Source organism: Mustela lutreola, chromosome 12, assembly GCF_030435805.1.
Source record: "Mustela lutreola isolate mMusLut2 chromosome 12, mMusLut2.pri, whole genome shotgun sequence".
Classification (NCBI taxonomy): Eukaryota; Metazoa; Chordata; class Mammalia; order Carnivora; family Mustelidae; genus Mustela; species Mustela lutreola.
In genome coordinates this window covers 33,085,670-33,102,669 of record NC_081301.1, presented here as the reverse complement: position 1 = coordinate 33,102,669, position 17,000 = coordinate 33,085,670, and the positions used below count along the sequence as shown (strand labels likewise).

General features: G+C 42.0%; 2 protein-coding genes across 3 annotated transcripts in view; one reads left to right on the top strand and one right to left on the bottom strand.

The window, feature by feature from the left end:
• TSTD2 (thiosulfate sulfurtransferase like domain containing 2) overlaps positions 1-12,675 on the bottom strand; it is a 30,974-nt gene extending 18,299 nt beyond the window's left edge. For both annotated transcript variants that reach the window (XR_009346288.1, XM_059141480.1), the window contains exons 1-4: positions 12,520-12,675; positions 10,089-10,301; positions 5,635-5,948; positions 3,640-3,760 (exon numbers count right to left, since the gene is read on the bottom strand). Coding sequence is in view for 1 of the 2 variants with exons in the window: in XM_059141480.1 (XP_058997463.1) it covers positions 3,640-3,760; positions 5,635-5,948; positions 10,089-10,253 (600 nt within the window). In the remaining variant the exon portion in view is untranslated. The remainder of the gene's footprint in view (positions 1-3,639; positions 3,761-5,634; positions 5,949-10,088; positions 10,302-12,519) is intronic.
• A 92-nt stretch (positions 12,676-12,767) lies between these two features.
• NCBP1 (nuclear cap binding protein subunit 1) overlaps positions 12,768-17,000 on the top strand; it is a 39,365-nt gene continuing 35,132 nt past the window's right edge. Inside the window, exon 1 of the mRNA XM_059141477.1 lies at positions 12,768-13,203. Within this exon, the coding sequence (XP_058997460.1) occupies positions 13,170-13,203 (34 nt within the window). The 5' untranslated portion in view covers positions 12,768-13,169. The remainder of the gene's footprint in view (positions 13,204-17,000) is intronic.

The window sequence follows — 17,000 nt, the reverse complement described above, 5'->3', positions numbered from 1 at the left end:
TCTTTGACTGTGGCAGATAAAGTACATACTTCTATGGAGCTGTCTTTAGAGTAGGCTAGTAGATTCTCTCCTATGTTGTTTTCATCTCAAAACCCAAATAAAGAACCAGCACACCTAATCCCTGTTTAGCTGGGGCAGAGCAATCTCTAAACTCATACACTACTAGCCTTTCAGTCCCTAAGATTGTTCAAGACAAAGCTTCAGAGTAGCTCCCTGGTGAGGAAGCCCTTATACCTCAGGGATGGAAAGCAATAGTTAGCATTTATTGAGCACCTACTATGATATATGAGCTTTATATTATAATCCTGAAAGGTAGGTATCATAATCTCCATTCGACAGAAAAGGAAACAAAAGCTCAGAGAAATCAAGTAACTTGCCCAAGGGCACAGAGATGGTAGGTAGGAGATCTGGGATTCAAAGTCAGATACTGCTCCTTCCAAATCATGTAATTTTCCCTACTGAAGCCTCCAATATATCCCCTCAGATTTCTTGAGGCAAAAAGAAACATATAGCTATAGGAATCAGAAACTTCTTTCTAGAATTTTCAAGTTCTCTTCTCTCTCCACCTAAATGCCAATTCTGCCAAATCTCCCACCCCAGAAAATTACCTCAGTAATTTTACCTCAGTAATTATGCTCAGTAAACTGGGCATGTATCACTGAAGCCAAAGGCTTTAGACTAAGATTTAGGCAGGTGCTGCCACCTTGTGGGTTGACACCCTCATTGCAGGTTCACCTCAGGCTAGGCTAACAAGGAAAATAATCTGTCCCCCAAACAAGGAAAGAGACTGATTTCATATTTTGTACATTTGGGTTCACTGTGAAAACACCCATATTTCAGGGTGTTCTCTAAATAGAGATGACAATAAATGTAAGTCATTCCAGGGGCACATGTGTGGTTCAGTCAGTTAAGTGTCAGAGTCTTGATTTTGGCTCAGGTCTTGATCTCAGGGCTATGAGTTGGAGCCCCATGTCAGGCTATTTTACAAAGGTATTCATTCCACAAATACTTACTACTTTCTTTTTTTTTTAACTATGCGCCAGGAATTGTGTTAGGAGTTCGTGATCTAGCTGTTAACAAACAAATAAATAAAAGAGCTCTTGCCCTCTTACAGCTTACAAACTAGGGGAGGTGACAAGTATTAAGATAAAGGTTACAAAATGAAAAGGACTATGAAAAATAACCACAAGATGCTTTGGGAGAATGTACCGGAAAAAGTGAACTTAAGACTGAAGGTCAAGAAAGGTCTCTTTGAAGAAGTATCATTGAAACTGAGAACTGAAGATTGAGTAGAAATTTTACAGGAGAAACTGAGTGGGTGTGGGAGCATTCCTTGAAGAGAGTTTGCCTGGAAAAAGATACAAAGATACATAAAACAAAAACAAAAACCTTTGTGGGCTCCAAAAAACTGAAAGAGCATGTCGCTGGAGTATGGTGAGTGAAGAACATTAGGTAGACAGAAAAGGTAGGAAGGGGCCAAATCATGCAGGAACCTACGGGTATGTTAAGGATTTGGGTTTTGCTCTAAATGCAATGATAGCCACTGAGAGATTCTGGGCAGCAGTGTTCAATTTACTTTTTAAAATGACTCTGGCTGCAGAGTGGAGAACAGATTAAATGGCACGCAAGGACAGGAGAGTAAGACGGTTTGAAAGCTACTGATGTGGACGAGAGAGTGCTGTCAGGTGATGGAAGGGGTCTGGGAGTGGATGGAAGTAAGGGATACTGTAGAAGCAGAAAGGGCAGGATGTGATAATGCACTGAATGAGGTAAAGGAAGCTTTTGGCATCATCTCTTAGGAAGCAGGGGTGTGGAAAACCACTGATCAAAGGACTGCCTGGGGAGTCAAAACAACTATGGAAAAGAATAGGCTTAAGATAGTACAGTGCCATACCCCAAAGGGATCTCAGAACAAACCTAGTTCATTTCCTATTAAGTTTATAAAAGCATGTTATTTATCTCTCTGTTTTTACATATATATATTTATATGCAGATATGTATATATGTATTTATAAATCTGTGTGTGTGTGTGTGTGTAGGATCATCAAGAATGTTTTAGAAAAGTGGCACGTGGGTGGCTCAGTCAGTTAAGTATCCAACTCTTGATTTCCACTCAGGTCATGATCTCAGGGTTGTGAGATGGAGCCCCTCTCTCTTCCTCTCCCCCTTCCCTGACCACCCTTTTTTTTTTTTTTTTTTAAAATAAAAAGAGAGCGAACCTTTTTTAGAGAAAGAGAGCACAAAGTGGGGAGGGGCAGAGGAGAAAGAGAATCTTAAGCAGGTTCCACACTCGGCACAGAGCCCACTGCTGGGCTCAATCAGTCTCACAACCCTGAGATTATGATTTGAGCCAAAATCAAGAGTCGGACACAAATGAAACACCCAAGTGCCCCACCTCTTTAAAAAAAAAAAAATTCTTTTAGGAAAATAACAAAAACTATCCACAATCTTATCATGCAGACATAATCATGATTAACATTTTTCTATCTACTACCTTCCATCTTTATACCCAAACACTTGTGGTTTTGTTACGAATGAAATATATTCAGTCCTTTATTCAAAACTCCCCAAATATTTATTGCCTGCTATGCGCCAAGCCCTGTTCTAGCACTAAGAATACATCAATTAATTAAGATAAAGTTCCTGTCCTTACCAAGCTTTTATTAGGGAGGCAGATTGTAACAAATTAAACAAATATTGTACTTTCAGATGGTAACAAATTCTTTGATACTCTCTGAAAGAGGTGATAAGATTTAGAGAGAGGACTCCTTTGGATCAGAGTTCTGAGGAGATCACATGTACACAGGCAGAGATCTGAAGTGAGGAAATGAGCCAAGCAAAGATCTAGGGGGAAAGCACTCTAGAGATAAGAAATAGCAAATGTCAATACCACAAACTGGTAAGAGACCTTGGCGTGTGTTTAGGAAACAGATATAATTTATTAGAGGGACTTAAAAATCAACAAAATCAAGGGTGCCCAGGCAGCTCAGTCCGTTAAGCATTCGAATCTTGGTTTCAGCTCAGGTCATGACCTCAGGGTTATGAGGCTGAGCCCACGTCAGGCTTCGTGCTCAGTGCAGAGTGCACTTGAGATTTGTCTCCCTCTCTGTTTGCTCCTCCCTTCACTTACAATCTCTCAATAAATAAATAAAGTCTTAAGGAAAATCAATAAAATCGATTTTAGGCACTTGAATACAGACTATAGGAATTTTCTACCAAGAACAGCTTATCTAGCAGGCAAGATCACAAGGTTTTACACTTTAGTTTTTAAACAATATACAATGGCTAAACAACTGATAAGAAACAGTGCAGAATTAGCCCAACTGTATCTGTTATAATTTCTTCACAACTCCACACACAATTTTAGGGTTTAATAGAGGCAGGAGTGAGTAGTCTTTGTGCAAAGCCGAAAATACTCACTATTTTGCTCTGTAAGAAAGTCTGCTGACTCTTAGTCCATGAAATACTGTCATAAAAGGCCATGCTAACAACAGCTTGGCAGTCTACTGAAAACCCTCGCAGCATTTTGCGGACTTCTGAGAACCTAACAGTAAATCCTTTTTGTCTCCAGCACAGCCTCTGCAATCCAAACTGGAGACAAGAAGAGTCCCGTGAAGGATGGGACGTGGGAGGTGTTACCTTGCCCGTGAGGGACAGGAGCTGACACAGAGCTGTCTGCCAGGCACACACCCAGTGGGGGTCCTCCAGGTCACGGTAGCAGTAATAAAGCAGCACCTCTCCTCCATCACTGCCCTGGCCGCTAGAAGAAGAAAACCACAGGGGGAAAGCACTTGAGTCACTGGCATAAAGAAGCCACAATTCACAAAGTATCCCCAGGCAGTGTCAGAGGGAAGGCCGAGATGGAACCTAACTGTTCTGAAATAAGAAGCAGCTCCTGTCAGTATTTGCTCTGCAGAAGACATTATCTGCACCCAACTTTGTAAAAAGTGAGTTTACTCTGATTTGCTCATTTCATCAGCATACAAGAAGGTTTCATTTCCATTATTTCACATAATCCTCTTAACCGTGAGGATTTTTATTATCTCCACTTACAGGTGAGTAAACCAAGGCCAATTCCTCCCAGTCACAAGTAGAGTGACTGTCAAGACTTGGACAACAGTCAGTAGACTGTTGATTCTGACACTAGAATCCATACTCTTTCTGCAGCACTGTGCTGTCTTAACTAACTAGTTATGGGACCTGGGAAGGTCTCTCATCATCTCTGAGACTGATTTCCTCAACTGTAAAACCAGAGAAGTGAAATAAATTTCATTTCCCAAAGTGTACTCTGAAGCTATTCCATGAAATTACACATTGGAGAAACCTTGCTGACAGTATCTTCCTCTCTGAGAATCTCAGTGAAAGCCCCTTATCTACTGAAGGCTCTGAAAAGCCCTGCAGTAAAGGACATTTTAAGCTAGTCCTTCCTAACCTAACTTGTCTTTAGCACGTCTTTTCAACACTTGTTAGCATCCTTCAGAACTAGTGTTGCATAGAACTTATTTTAGAGACTGCTACGGTAGATGATAATTACGGCCCCACCCGACTCTGGAATCTGACATTCATCAATATCCTCATCGTATGGCAGGGCTGGCTCACCTCTGAAACCCTGTCTATTTCAGAACCTGTTTTCCTTTCTCTACACTGCTGTAACAAATTAGGATCTGCACCACACAATTTAACTGATACTTAGGTAACCTGCCTCATATCCTCTGCCAGTTATTTTGCATATCCGTTCTTGTTTCTCCCACTAGGAAGTAAATTCCTTGAGGCAAAAGGCCATCTAGAAACAAAAAGGCCATGTCTGTACAGCACTTTATAGTTCAACGGTGCTCTAACCATCCTCATTTTATATAATTTATATAGTAACACTGTGTGGTAAGCGGGGCAGGCATCATTATTATTTTAGAGGTGAGGAAATAAAGGTACCAAGAATTTTAGTGACTAGCTCAATTCTGACTCCAAGTTCAATTCTCTAATTTGCTCCTTTTCTTGATAAACAAGGGGAATATACAACTATATATATATATATATATATATATATATATAATTTATATATAATTTAGTGAGTTTTTCAAAGGCAGGAGAAACTGAATACTAATGACAAAAGTATATGAAATTTGGACATTTTCTATTCACCAAATAGTTCAGGAACTGCTTAATATCAGAAATCTGTCCTCTAGAATTCTGTCATATAATTTGGTGAGTTTTTCAAAGGCAGGATCTAAACTTCTAATCCTGTGTCCCAGTGCTAAAAGTCAACATCCTTTCTAAAACATATTCAACTCAGAAAACATTTGGAAAAAAAACGTTTTTTAAGCTCCAAAATTATGAGGGTAGAGAGATCATTCACATTTCTGAGCCTTCCAATTTCTCTTTGAAAATAATATACTGTTCTGTTTATCACCTGTCCCTAGAGGAGATGAGATGTAGCCTTCCTAGCGTATGCGGCCAGCTGCATGGGTAATATGCTATGGTTCCAGGATATAGAGTATGTGGCTACTGGCCTAGCTTAGGCCTATAGAGAAATTCTGTGCCTCAAAGATCTTGCCATTTTCATGGATAGGTAGTGGTGTCTCCTTGTGGCTGGAAAAACTTTTACAATTAAGCCAAAGTACAGAATGAAATTCTTACCTTATCAACTCATCAGGGCTAAAGCAGCTTATATCAGGAAGCCAGATAGACACATCAGGATTACAGGAGAAGTCCTCTTGTAGAGGGATCCTATTGTCCTCAGACTTAAGGCCCTTTGAGGTATTCAATGTCACAGCCAGCTGCTGTAACACAGAAGCAGTCTGGTAGCGAATCTCATCAGCATGCTGTGTTGCCACGTGTCTGTGGATGCTGATCTGGTCTCTGAAGAGTTGCTGACAGCATCGCCACCATTTTTCTTTACATTCAAGAGGACATGCTGGAACTTCTTTGGTTTTGACGAAAAGGGCAAATGCCTACAATTACATTTCAAATATGCCACTGTTAACCTTAGGTTAAAGCTGGCAGGAATCTCAGTGAATCCCTTATATTATCTTTCCACAGGGGTTTTTAATTTTATGTCCTATTTTTCTATAGAAGAACCTCCTGAGATTAACAGTTTTCTTTAAACTATACTTCAATCTAAAATTTGTTAGGGACTATTCTTTTTTTTTTAAGATTTTATTTATTTGACAGAGAAACAGCGAGAACAGGAACACAAGCAGTGGGAGTGGGAGAGGGAGAAGCAGGCTTCCCGCTAAGCAGGGAGCCCCATGCAGCACTCGATCCCAGGACTCTGATCACAACCTGAGCCAAAGGCAGATGCTTAATGACTAAGCTACCCAGGTGCCCCATTAGGGGCTGTTCTTAAGGAAAGGGCTTGAGTTTCAAGTGAGTATCAGTAAAACCTAACAAACAACATTATCAGTCATTTCTAAAAAGGAAATGGTCAAGGAAAATATGGAGTATACTTATTATGGAATATTGAGCAGCTAGTTTTAAATTATGTAGGAAAATGTTTATGACATAATGTTAAATGAAAAATAATGGATCAAATTTGCTTATACAACATAATCTCAACTACATTAAAAAGTACACTGAAAAAGACTGGAAAGAAATATACCAAGATGTTTGACCTGTATTTTTGGAAAATAATTTTATTGTTTTTATAAAAATGATTTATATTCACTGTTTAAAAAAATTAAACAGAAAACTATGTATGGGGGCACCTGGGTGGCTCAGTGGGTTAAAGTCTCTGCCTTTGGCTCAGGTCATGATCCCAGCATCCTGGGATCTAGGTCTGCACTGGGCTCTCTGCTCAGCAGGGAACTTGCTTCCCCCTCTCTCTCTGCCTGCTTCTGCCTACTTATGATCTCTGTCAAATAAATAAATAAAACCTTAAAAAAAAAAAAGAAAACTATGGATGTACCATAATTCTCTTAACCAATTCCTAATGAATGGCCATTTTTTTGTTTCCGATATTTGCAATTATAAGCAATGTTGAATGAGCATTCTATGCATCCATCTTCCTATACCTCTTTAACTATCTACTTTAAATAAACATCTAGAGTAAAGCTTTTGGGGTAAAGAAACATGAAGCTTCAAATTGTGATAGTGACTTCCAGAAAAACCAACCAATTTATATGCTCACCAACAAGGAGATATTTTATCCACAGCACCAAGTTTTATCAGCATTCAATTCTTTATTGTCAATATTTTTAGTGTTGACCTGAATACGAGGCAAAAGAGATATATTGTTTTTACGTGCATGTCTTTGATTTGTAAGGCTGAATATTTTTCCGTATCAATTTCTTCTTCTTGTCTAACCTGCTTGTTCCTATCTGTTGCCTGCTTTTCTGCTGCGGCATTTATTTTCTTCCTGATTTGTAAGTTTTCTTAAGTGATTTTTTTTTTGATCAGGGTTATCACAAATTTGTTTCCCAGTTTGTCATGTTTTTCAACTTTGTGGTATTTCTGATGTACAAATAGAGGTTGAATGGAATCTATGATCACCAGCCTCTCAACAACTGTTCCCTTCTGGTCTAATGGGGATATATAATATTTATATATACATGTGTGTATATGTGTGTTTCTTAACTTTTTTAATGCATATGGAGACTACCAAAAATAGGCACTCTAAACATTGGTCATTGACATGAAGCACCACTGTGGGACCATCCTAGCTGCTCACAACTGTATCTGGACTGTTCTAAGAACTGTCTAAGACTGAAGCAGCAGGAAATTACACTGGAGAGCATTTTTTTTAGGATTTATGAGAGTAAACCCTTCAAAATAGGAGGGAAAAAAAAGGAGATAGTATATACATCAATATAAGTGCTTCTTTATAGTAAACTTGGGATTTTCAAATCTTATCTGGTCTTTTAAGGCCTCGTGAACAAGGCATTGAGGGCCCAGCAACGTTTAGGGTCCATGTGGAGTCTGTTCAAGAAGAGACAGGCCAGAGCCAGGATGGCAGCTCAGAGGCCCACAAGGGGAAAGCAGGCCCTGGTAGGGAGGCAGCTTGGCAGGGTGAGTACACTTTACATACAGAAGAAAAAGCAAATAAGGAAATACACTAGAACTAATAGGAACTCAGTTTCTCACCAAATCACATCAAATAGGGAAGTTATAAATATGGGGAAGGGAGAGTTAGGAAAAACTCTTATGAGGCTGGGATAGAACTGGTTCATATTTAGAGAGTAGTAAATATAGAAGTGTATGTATGTATGTATAGAAGTTTATGTATAGCACACGTAGACATTTGTGAATTTATCTATATAGTTTCCTAGCTCCATACATCAGAGGTCCTGGGAGAGGCAACATTTAGTAGCAAAGAGTTTGCTGAGCCTCCAGGTTTTGGTTTTGACAGTCCTCTGCTAGAAGGAACCAGAGCTCCGTGAAGAAATGTTTGATTCCAGGGACGGGTCAGGAAAAATTCAAGATGAGCCTGGAATACTTTATTCAGTCAGAAAGTGAGGAAGTGCTCAAAGAATGATGGGAGCAAGTCGAAAGGACACAGATACTAGCTTAAAAGAGCTCTCAGCCAAATATGAGATAATCTGAGCATCAAAATCAATAGTAACATAATGGCCTATATCCTGAGTCCACACGGATACAAATAAATTGGGAGAAGAGAAAGTTTTTCCTTAGAGCAGAATGCCAAACACTATCTAGAAGGAATCTAGAAGAACAAATCTAGAAGGAATGAAGCAATTAGAAAATCACCCTTCGGCAACCTTCATAGTAACAATCAACTAAGCAAACAAACATCAAAGAATCTAAAACTTACAGATGAAAGTTGGATGAGGAATAAGATAATTACACAGTCTCAAACCATTTCCCCCCAGAATACTGAGCAATTAAAAGGGGGAAAAATATTTTTATAGCAGAAAAATCTGACAGGCACTCCCTTAACTAAGTAACCAAAGTTAACATCATCAATTTGAGACAAACTGCCACTGTGAACCCCCTGATACCTGATAGATTGTAGCCAGATGAACAGAGCATCTCTTGTGGAACAGTCTTATTAAAAAAACAAACAAACAAACAAAACACTAATCTCAATGTAACGGTAAGGAAACATGAGTGAAAATCAAAGGGATGGTCTACAAAATAACTCATGCAATCTTCAAATATATCATGGTCATAATTTCAGGGTAGAAAAAATGAGAGAGTGCTCCAGACTGAGGAGGATATAAGATATGGCAACTCAATGTAACATGTTGACCCTAGAGTAGATCTATAAAAGCCATTTGGGACACCTGATGAAACATGAATGGAGCTTGTGTGCAAGGGGATATGAGGATCCTCTTTACAATTCTGGCAACTGTTCTCCAAGTCTGAAATTACTGCAGGATGATATTTGAAAAAACCTTTCTGTACCCTTTGGGTTTCATTTTCAAGGACATCTGTGTGAGACTGAGAGCAGAGGGGCAACAGAGGAGAAGTTATAAGTAATGAAGACATCTATTCTTCACTGACGTGAAGCCAAAAAAACTAACTGCAGAAGGACAGCAGACTGGAGGTTAGAAAACTGAGTCTCAATTGCATGTCCTCCGCCAAGTCCTGTTCCTTCCTCGGGCTTCAAGAGGAGGAGGTTTGAGATAATGATCTCTGAAAAAAGGATAAATGACATAGAAAAGCAGCATATCAATGGACCTCCCATTATAATCCAATCCCACTGTCCTCAGTAAGCTTGCACAACCATTCTGGGTTGTTCATCTTTCTCCTCACCAAGAGAACCCAGCCAGCTAGATCAGATCAGGAGCCTTACATGGCAACTATCCTACTGCGTATCTGTTCTCCTAATGACAAGATCTCCCAGGTTCCTGTGATTCTAACCCTAGGTGGGAAAAAAAAATCCAGCCCATCTGTCTAGGATCTATCCTCAAGTACTCAACCATAACTGTTACAGAGCCATACCTTGCCCATGATTCTTCTTTGCCTGGCACTGACTTAAGATCACTGGATCATACCCTGACTGGAACTTACTTTGAACATGGCAGCAGCCTCCTTCTCCCTGGAGGAAAACCTTGATGACTGATGAGCTACTAATACATGTATCTGAGTTAACCTTCATACACGATCCTGAAACAAGAGCCATATAGCCATTTTACCTTTTTCTTGGCATATGGGTATTTCTTCTTTGTACTGACATCTAACTCTGCTTTGAGACTGCTACTGGGATTGATAAGCCTTGTGTCTTTTAAATCTAGGTCGGAAAATCTTAAAACACAGGCCTCCAGGTCATCTCCTTGGTCTGGTGAAGTGAAAGAAGGCATCTGGTTTGATTGCAGTCGTAGGGCAGGTTCCTTTCAATTCACTTTCTCCTAGGAAGCAAGGGAGAAACAACAATGTCAGTCTTTGATTCTACCTGAAGTAAACTTGAATCAATCAGTCAGGCAAATGAGCATGGGCCCAGCAGCCCAAGCCATCCATCCATTCACTCATTCATTCAGCAAATAATTGTTTAGCACCTACTCTATGCCAAGCACTGTTCTAGACAATGGGAATATAGCAGTGAAAGAAACAGAAAAATTCTCTGCTTTCTTGGGGTTTATATTCCAGTGGGGAGAGAAAGAAAATAAACAAATGAATATATCGATTAAATTTAAAAAGTCAGATAGGAAAAAGGGCCCACAAAGACAAAAAGCAGGGTAGGGAGTCAGGAGTGATGGAGTCCACACGGATACAAAACAGAGTGTAGGTAAAATCTTTCTGAGGCAGTAGCATTTGAGCAGGAACCTCAATTAGGGGTTAGCCCTACAAACATTTAAGGTAAATGATACCAGAAAAGCACCAGATACAACCAAAATCAACCAAGCTATGTGCTAGTACCTTCAGTTATAAACACTTTGTTCTTCTTTGCCCTTTAATTTTAGAGCTGTGCAAATTCCATTCCTTAGATGACATAACAACTAAGAAAGCCCCATTTTAATAAACAGAAATATAAAATATAAAAATCTCTAATATGGCCAAATCTTGTCAAAATGGACATATTACCAACCCCATTCAAACCACCATCATTTTTTTAAAATTTATTTGAGCAGAGAGAGAGCACAAGTGGGAAGGAGGGTCAGAGAGAGAGAGGGAGAAGCACCCTCCGCCCCACCTGAGCAGGAGCCCAAGACCAGGACCTGAGCTAAAGGCAGATGCTCCACCCACTGAGCCACCCAGGCATCCCAAGCCACCATCATTTCTTGACTGAATTACTGCAATACCCTAACTGCTCTCTTCCTCAGAGTTTACTAAAAGTAGTCCAGACTTCTCAACATACTCTGATAAAGTTTAAAGTCCTTCCAAAGCCCCTCCCACCACCACCTCTCTAGTCTCTTCTACTACTGTCCCTTTGATCACTCTTCTGACTGCACTATGTCTGTTCATTCCTGAATGGATCACTAGCACCAAGAAAGCAAGGGTCTTCCTTTGTTCACCTCTTCACCCTTAGCACTGCCTGGCATACAGAAGATGCTAAATGTCAATAAGTACAACATTTGTAGAATGAAATAAACCAGTGATTGGATAGCCAAGACAGGCTTCACTAAGGACTTGATGTTTGAGCGGATACCTAAAGGACAAGGAGCCATCCATGCAGATTTAAGAGCAGAGGCTGAGGAAATAGTATAAATTCCTCAAATGGGAAGGAGCTTGCCTTTTATTTATTTTTTCTTAAAGATTCTATTTACTTATTTGAGAGAAAGAGAGAGCATGAGAGGGAAGAGGTCAGAGGGAGAAAGACTCCCCACTGAGCAGGGTGCCTGATGCGGGACTCGATCCTGGGACTCCAGGATCATGACCTGAGCGGAAGGCAGTTGCTTAACCAGCTGAGCCCCCCAGGCGCCCAGTAGCTTGCCTTTTAGAGAAACAGGAAGAAAGAATGGATGCAGGGCAGTGATGAGAGAGCACAGCCCTGTAGGTCCGGGTATGAAGTTTGCGATGCAAAGTAACTGGAGTGTTGTAAGCAAAGGCGTAACGTGGTCTGATTCTGGATTTGTCTTGAAAGTAGAGGTGGCAAAACTTACAGATAGACTGTTATGTTAAGAAGTAAAGGAAAAGGAGGACCCAAGAATGACTCCGACCTACACTTTTGGATGAAGCAATCAGGTGGATGGTGCCATTCACTGAAATGGGTATGACTGACAGGAATAGGTTAGGACAGGAGAGTGAAACAAGAGCTCCAGTTCGACGTGTGGAATTTCAGTGACCACGGACCAGGCAGTCAGATAAGCAGGTGTGGTGCTCATCAGAGACGCCAGGGCAGGGGACGTTCACATCCATGTAAACATGGACCCCATATTGTAAACATTACTAAAGCAACCACCTGTTCCTTCCCAAATAACTGAGAAGGGTGACGGGTAGGACGACCGCCGGAGGAACCCCGTAGCAGGAGGAACTTTCTCCGGCGGCTGTTCAGTGCCTGGAGCCTCAAGCGCGGCGCCGCCCCCTGCCCGGCCCCACCCCGCGCGCCGGGCCGGGCCGGGCCAATCGTTCCGCCCGGCTTTCCCGACGAGGCAAAGGCCCGGAAGTGGGAGTAAGAGGAGCACGCACCCGCCAGTCCCGGTCCTTTCTTAGATCTCTCTTCATCGAGCCGTGTCCGCCTAGCAATATTCACTGCTCCCCGTCCCAAGACCTTCCACCTGTCCCCGACCTGGAGTTCACGGAGGAAGGAACCCTGGAGACGTCACCTCGCCCCGGAAGTCTTCGGGGGTGGGGTGGGGAGGGAGGTTGTTGGCGAAAGGGCCGCCGGGAAATACCGCGAGCCCCGGGGAGGGTCTGAAGTTGAGGCGGGGACTCCAGTGTGCGCGGTGGACCAGCAGCCGTCAGGTTTGGCTCGCGGCCGGCGGCCTCCGGCTGGCTGAAGAGGCGGTGCTTTCCGCGTGTTCCCGGAAGGACTTAGAGCGAAAGGCGGGAGAAGGAAGCAGCCGAAAGGCGGAGGAAGCCTGAGGGGGTGGTTGCGTGCGGACCGGACGCTCTGGGCCTGCTGAGCTTCCAGACGCCGGCTCTCGGGCACCCGAGCCAGCCGAACCCAGCCGGCCGCCTCTCCTGCTTGCGCTGCTGCACCCGTCGGGAGCGAGTGCGCCTGCGCGCCTGCCACCGCGCGCGCCTGGTCGCTGTCCTCTCACCGGCCGGCGGCCCGACAGTTCCTGCCCCGCTCCCCTCCCGGCCTCGCTCAGCTCGGCAGCGCCCCGGCGTGCGGCATGTCCCGGCGGCGGCACAGCGACGAGAACGACGGTGAGTGCCCTCGGCCGGACCGCCGAGGCCGCGCCCACGCGGGGGCCGAGGTCTCGGGGACTCAAGGAAAGGGATGGGAAGCCCCCCCCCCCCAACACACACACCCCGGCAGCGTTTGGGGGACCAGGCAGGCAGAGCGGGAATGTGGCCGAGCGACTTCTAAAAAGCCTCCCGCTGTCCCCCTCCCCAACTCCTTTAGTGGCTGGCCTCGTGGACCTCTTGGTCTCTAAGGACTCCTCAAGATCTGGTCTTTAGTACCGCCGAGTAGGGAAGCACACCTGGGTCTGTGCGGCCACCTCTTAGGCCACAATGACAGGTACCCAATAGTCCCGGTGTCTCGTTTTGACCCTCAGACTGCACCTGAAGAAGGGCTCCCTGAAGGGAAGAAACAAAGCGGTGAGTGGGAGATCTGATGAACCGCAATCTGAGAGCTCTGCTGTCCCCCCTCATCCGTTGGTTTGCCTTCTTTCGTGCAGCAAGGAGAGAAGTCTGTTACCCACACTCACCCACATCTGTTTACCAATAAACAGATGCACATTGTTACGGTAGATTTCGAACTGGCTGCAAGTGTATTTCCCTCATGAAGAGAAAACTAACTGGAGACCACTTAGGGATTGAGATCAGGGGTTCTCTACTCCATTTGGGTGGTTTGCGCTCCAGGGGATCATGATGTTGCCACCATAAAAACCAAGGATAATTTTGCTAAAAACAGGAAAGGATGGGGCGCCTGGGTGGCTCAGTGGGTTAAAACCTCTGCCTTCAGCTCAGGTCATGATCTCAGGGTCTTGGGATCGAGCCCCACGTCGGGCTCTCTGCTCAGCAGGGAGCCTGCTTCCCCCTCTTTCTCTGCCTACTTGTGATCTCTCTCTCTCTGTCAAATAAATAAACAAAATCTTAAAAAAAAAAAAAAAAACAGGTAAAAGATGCTTACATTACAGAAATGCGTCAAAAACATACGTTCACCAAACAAGGAAGAAACTGAGTAATTCTGTTATTATATTCTAGCTTATTGTTCTTTAAAAGGGATGTGATGTGGTAGTTAAGAGGCCAGACTTTGGAATCCGAGGGTTTAAGTTCAAAGCTAGACTCTACCATTACTTCATGATCTTTCCCAGACTCTCTCACCTCTGTAAGGCTTAGTCTGTAATGTAGAAATTTAAAGTAGAAGTCTATAATGTAGTGATACATACCTCTTCTCAGTTTTATGAGGGTGGAGTTAATACATGTAACAAATATCTCATGATGATATTTACTTATCATCTGTTAATGCTTAAGAATTGACAAACATTGGCAGATGTCAATGATATAAGAAAAAATATGGAAGACAATGTTTTATTTAATTAATTTTCTTCACTAACATTTTCTTATCCTTGAGTTTTGGGACATTTGGGAGTAGGAACAGAATCACATGTCTTTGGTTTTAATAATGAAACATTGGATCTCTGCTAGGGAATGGCTTGAGAGAATATTCTCCTAAGTTCATCTTTATCTGATACCTAAGGATCCAGAGTTTTAGTGCAGTAAACATGGAGACATAGCTAGCAGTGCCCAGACACTGGTAAAAGCAAGTCCAGGGTTCTCTTCACTATCGAAGTATTCTATGTTGCGTGCTTAGATACTTTTTTTTTTTCTAAACACATGAGGTTTTTTTTGTATAATGGACATACAGGCACAGAAAACACAGTTTTCATATGCTTTGAGTTGGATTCGTTAAAATTAATGTGAAGTGATTGCTTGGGGTTTAGGGAACTCGAGTCTTTTAAATTTCTTCCCATTTTCTTGCTTTTCTCATACTTTCTTTTTTCCACTCTTCTCCCTTCTGGGGCACCCTTAAAGGGAGAGAAAATGTTTCCAGAGAGCAACCTGGAGAATTGAATGTGAATATGTAGAAAACAACTTTCGCTTTTGCTACTGTGATGGTGGCATAACTTTCTTGGGAGTTAGTTTCTTTTAATACCAGCTGGACAGTAAATCATGGTCCATTTGGAATCTTAGAATAATTAAGACAAAAAGAAGTAAAATGAATTAATTAAAGTTTACTCTGGTCAATAATTTAGTAGTAGAGGGGCAGCTTGTAGTTCTGTGGGATACTCTACCAAATCTGGAACTTTTATAAATTGTTCAGCTGGGGTTTACCCTAAACAGTGAGCTAAATAATTTAGCTAAGTATCTACTGATTTTTGAATATCTGAAATAGTAGACATTTAAATGTTATAGAAGGCTATTTTAAAATAGCCTAAATTGTAGTAGTCATAATTAATTTGATACATTTGAGCACTTCTGTATTATTGTCAGCTCTTATCTGTCACTGGCTGCCATGACTTTCCATATGCTTGACAAGATACAATCATTTATTCAACAAGCCTTTAACAGTGCCAGGCACTGTCCTAACTACTGGCAGTACAGTAGTGAACAGTGTAATGGTTAAGCCTGCCTTTTACAGACAGAACACAATCAAATAAAATATAGTGCATCACATGGTGGTAAGTGCTATGGAGAAAAACGAAAATGGGTAAAGAGGGTAGAGACTGTTGGCGAGGTGGATTTGCTGTTTTATTAGGGTTGATCAGGAAAGGCTGCACTATGAATGGCATCTGATCAAAGACTTGCAGGAAATAAGGGAGCAAACCAGGTGGCTGTATGGGGAAAAGAGGTCTAAGAAAAGAGAACCGTGAGTGCAGAGGACTTAAAGCTCGAGCATTCAAGGAGGCCAGTGTCCCTGGAGCGGAGCGGAGTGGGAGAGGTGGGGTTGGGAAGTTGTAGGAACTAAGAGAGGTTGGGAGGATCAGCTCATAGAGGGCTTAATAGAGTTAAAGCTCATAGAGTTTTAAAATTGTATCTCTTTGTTGAGACTAGAGTATCCAGGATCCAGGGAAATAAGTTAGGAGACTACCAGTCTAGTTCTGCCGGAGTAGAGTTCAGTTTGTAGAGAAGGAGAGGGAAACCCTAAGTTGGAAATTAGTGTGTGTGGATACTGGTTCAATGCTAAATCTAACTGATTTATTAGAATACCTTTAAGAATTTCTCTGAAGCTTTTCAGTTATTATAGGATATACATATAACAGCTGTTCAGTACATTGCTTATTTTGTTCCTCTGAGAAAGTATATCATCCATAACCTTTGTCAAAAACCCACATTAAACCCTTTTTAAGCTACTTAGAATTAGGTCCTTATCTTTCAGACTCTGACTACTTTTTTAACTTAACTGTACAAAAAATGATTAGAGGTGGAAGGATTTGTTACTCCAGGGAAGAGTATAGTTTGTTTCAGGCATGATAGTTACCTCTGCCTTAAATCTTCAAAATCAAGGTACTTTACTTTTGCCTTTTACCTGGTTGGTTTTGCTACTTTACTTTCTTTTTTATAGGGTTGGTCTTTGTTTTCCAGTTTGTGGGTTTTATAATAATAAGGGTTTAAGATGTAGTTCAGTATATCCATATAAAGTTAGGATTTGTCTTACAGAGAAAATACTGGTGTATGGAGATACTTTCAAAAAATTTTTTTAAGATTTATTTATTGGAGAGAGAGAGAGTACACATACAAGCAGGGGGAAGGGCAGAGGAAGAGACAGAATCTCAAGCAGACTCCATGTCCAGTGTGGAGCCTGATGCAGGGGTTCTTCCTCATGACCCTCAGATCAAGACCTGAGCAGAAACTAAGAGTCAGAGGCTCAACCCTCTGAGCTACCCAGGTGCCCACAAATGTGTTTTAATAAAGACCTGTCTCTGTTTCTCTCCTATACTAGCCAAGGGTATGAAGTGGCAATATATAACTTGAATCTATATTATAAAACTTCT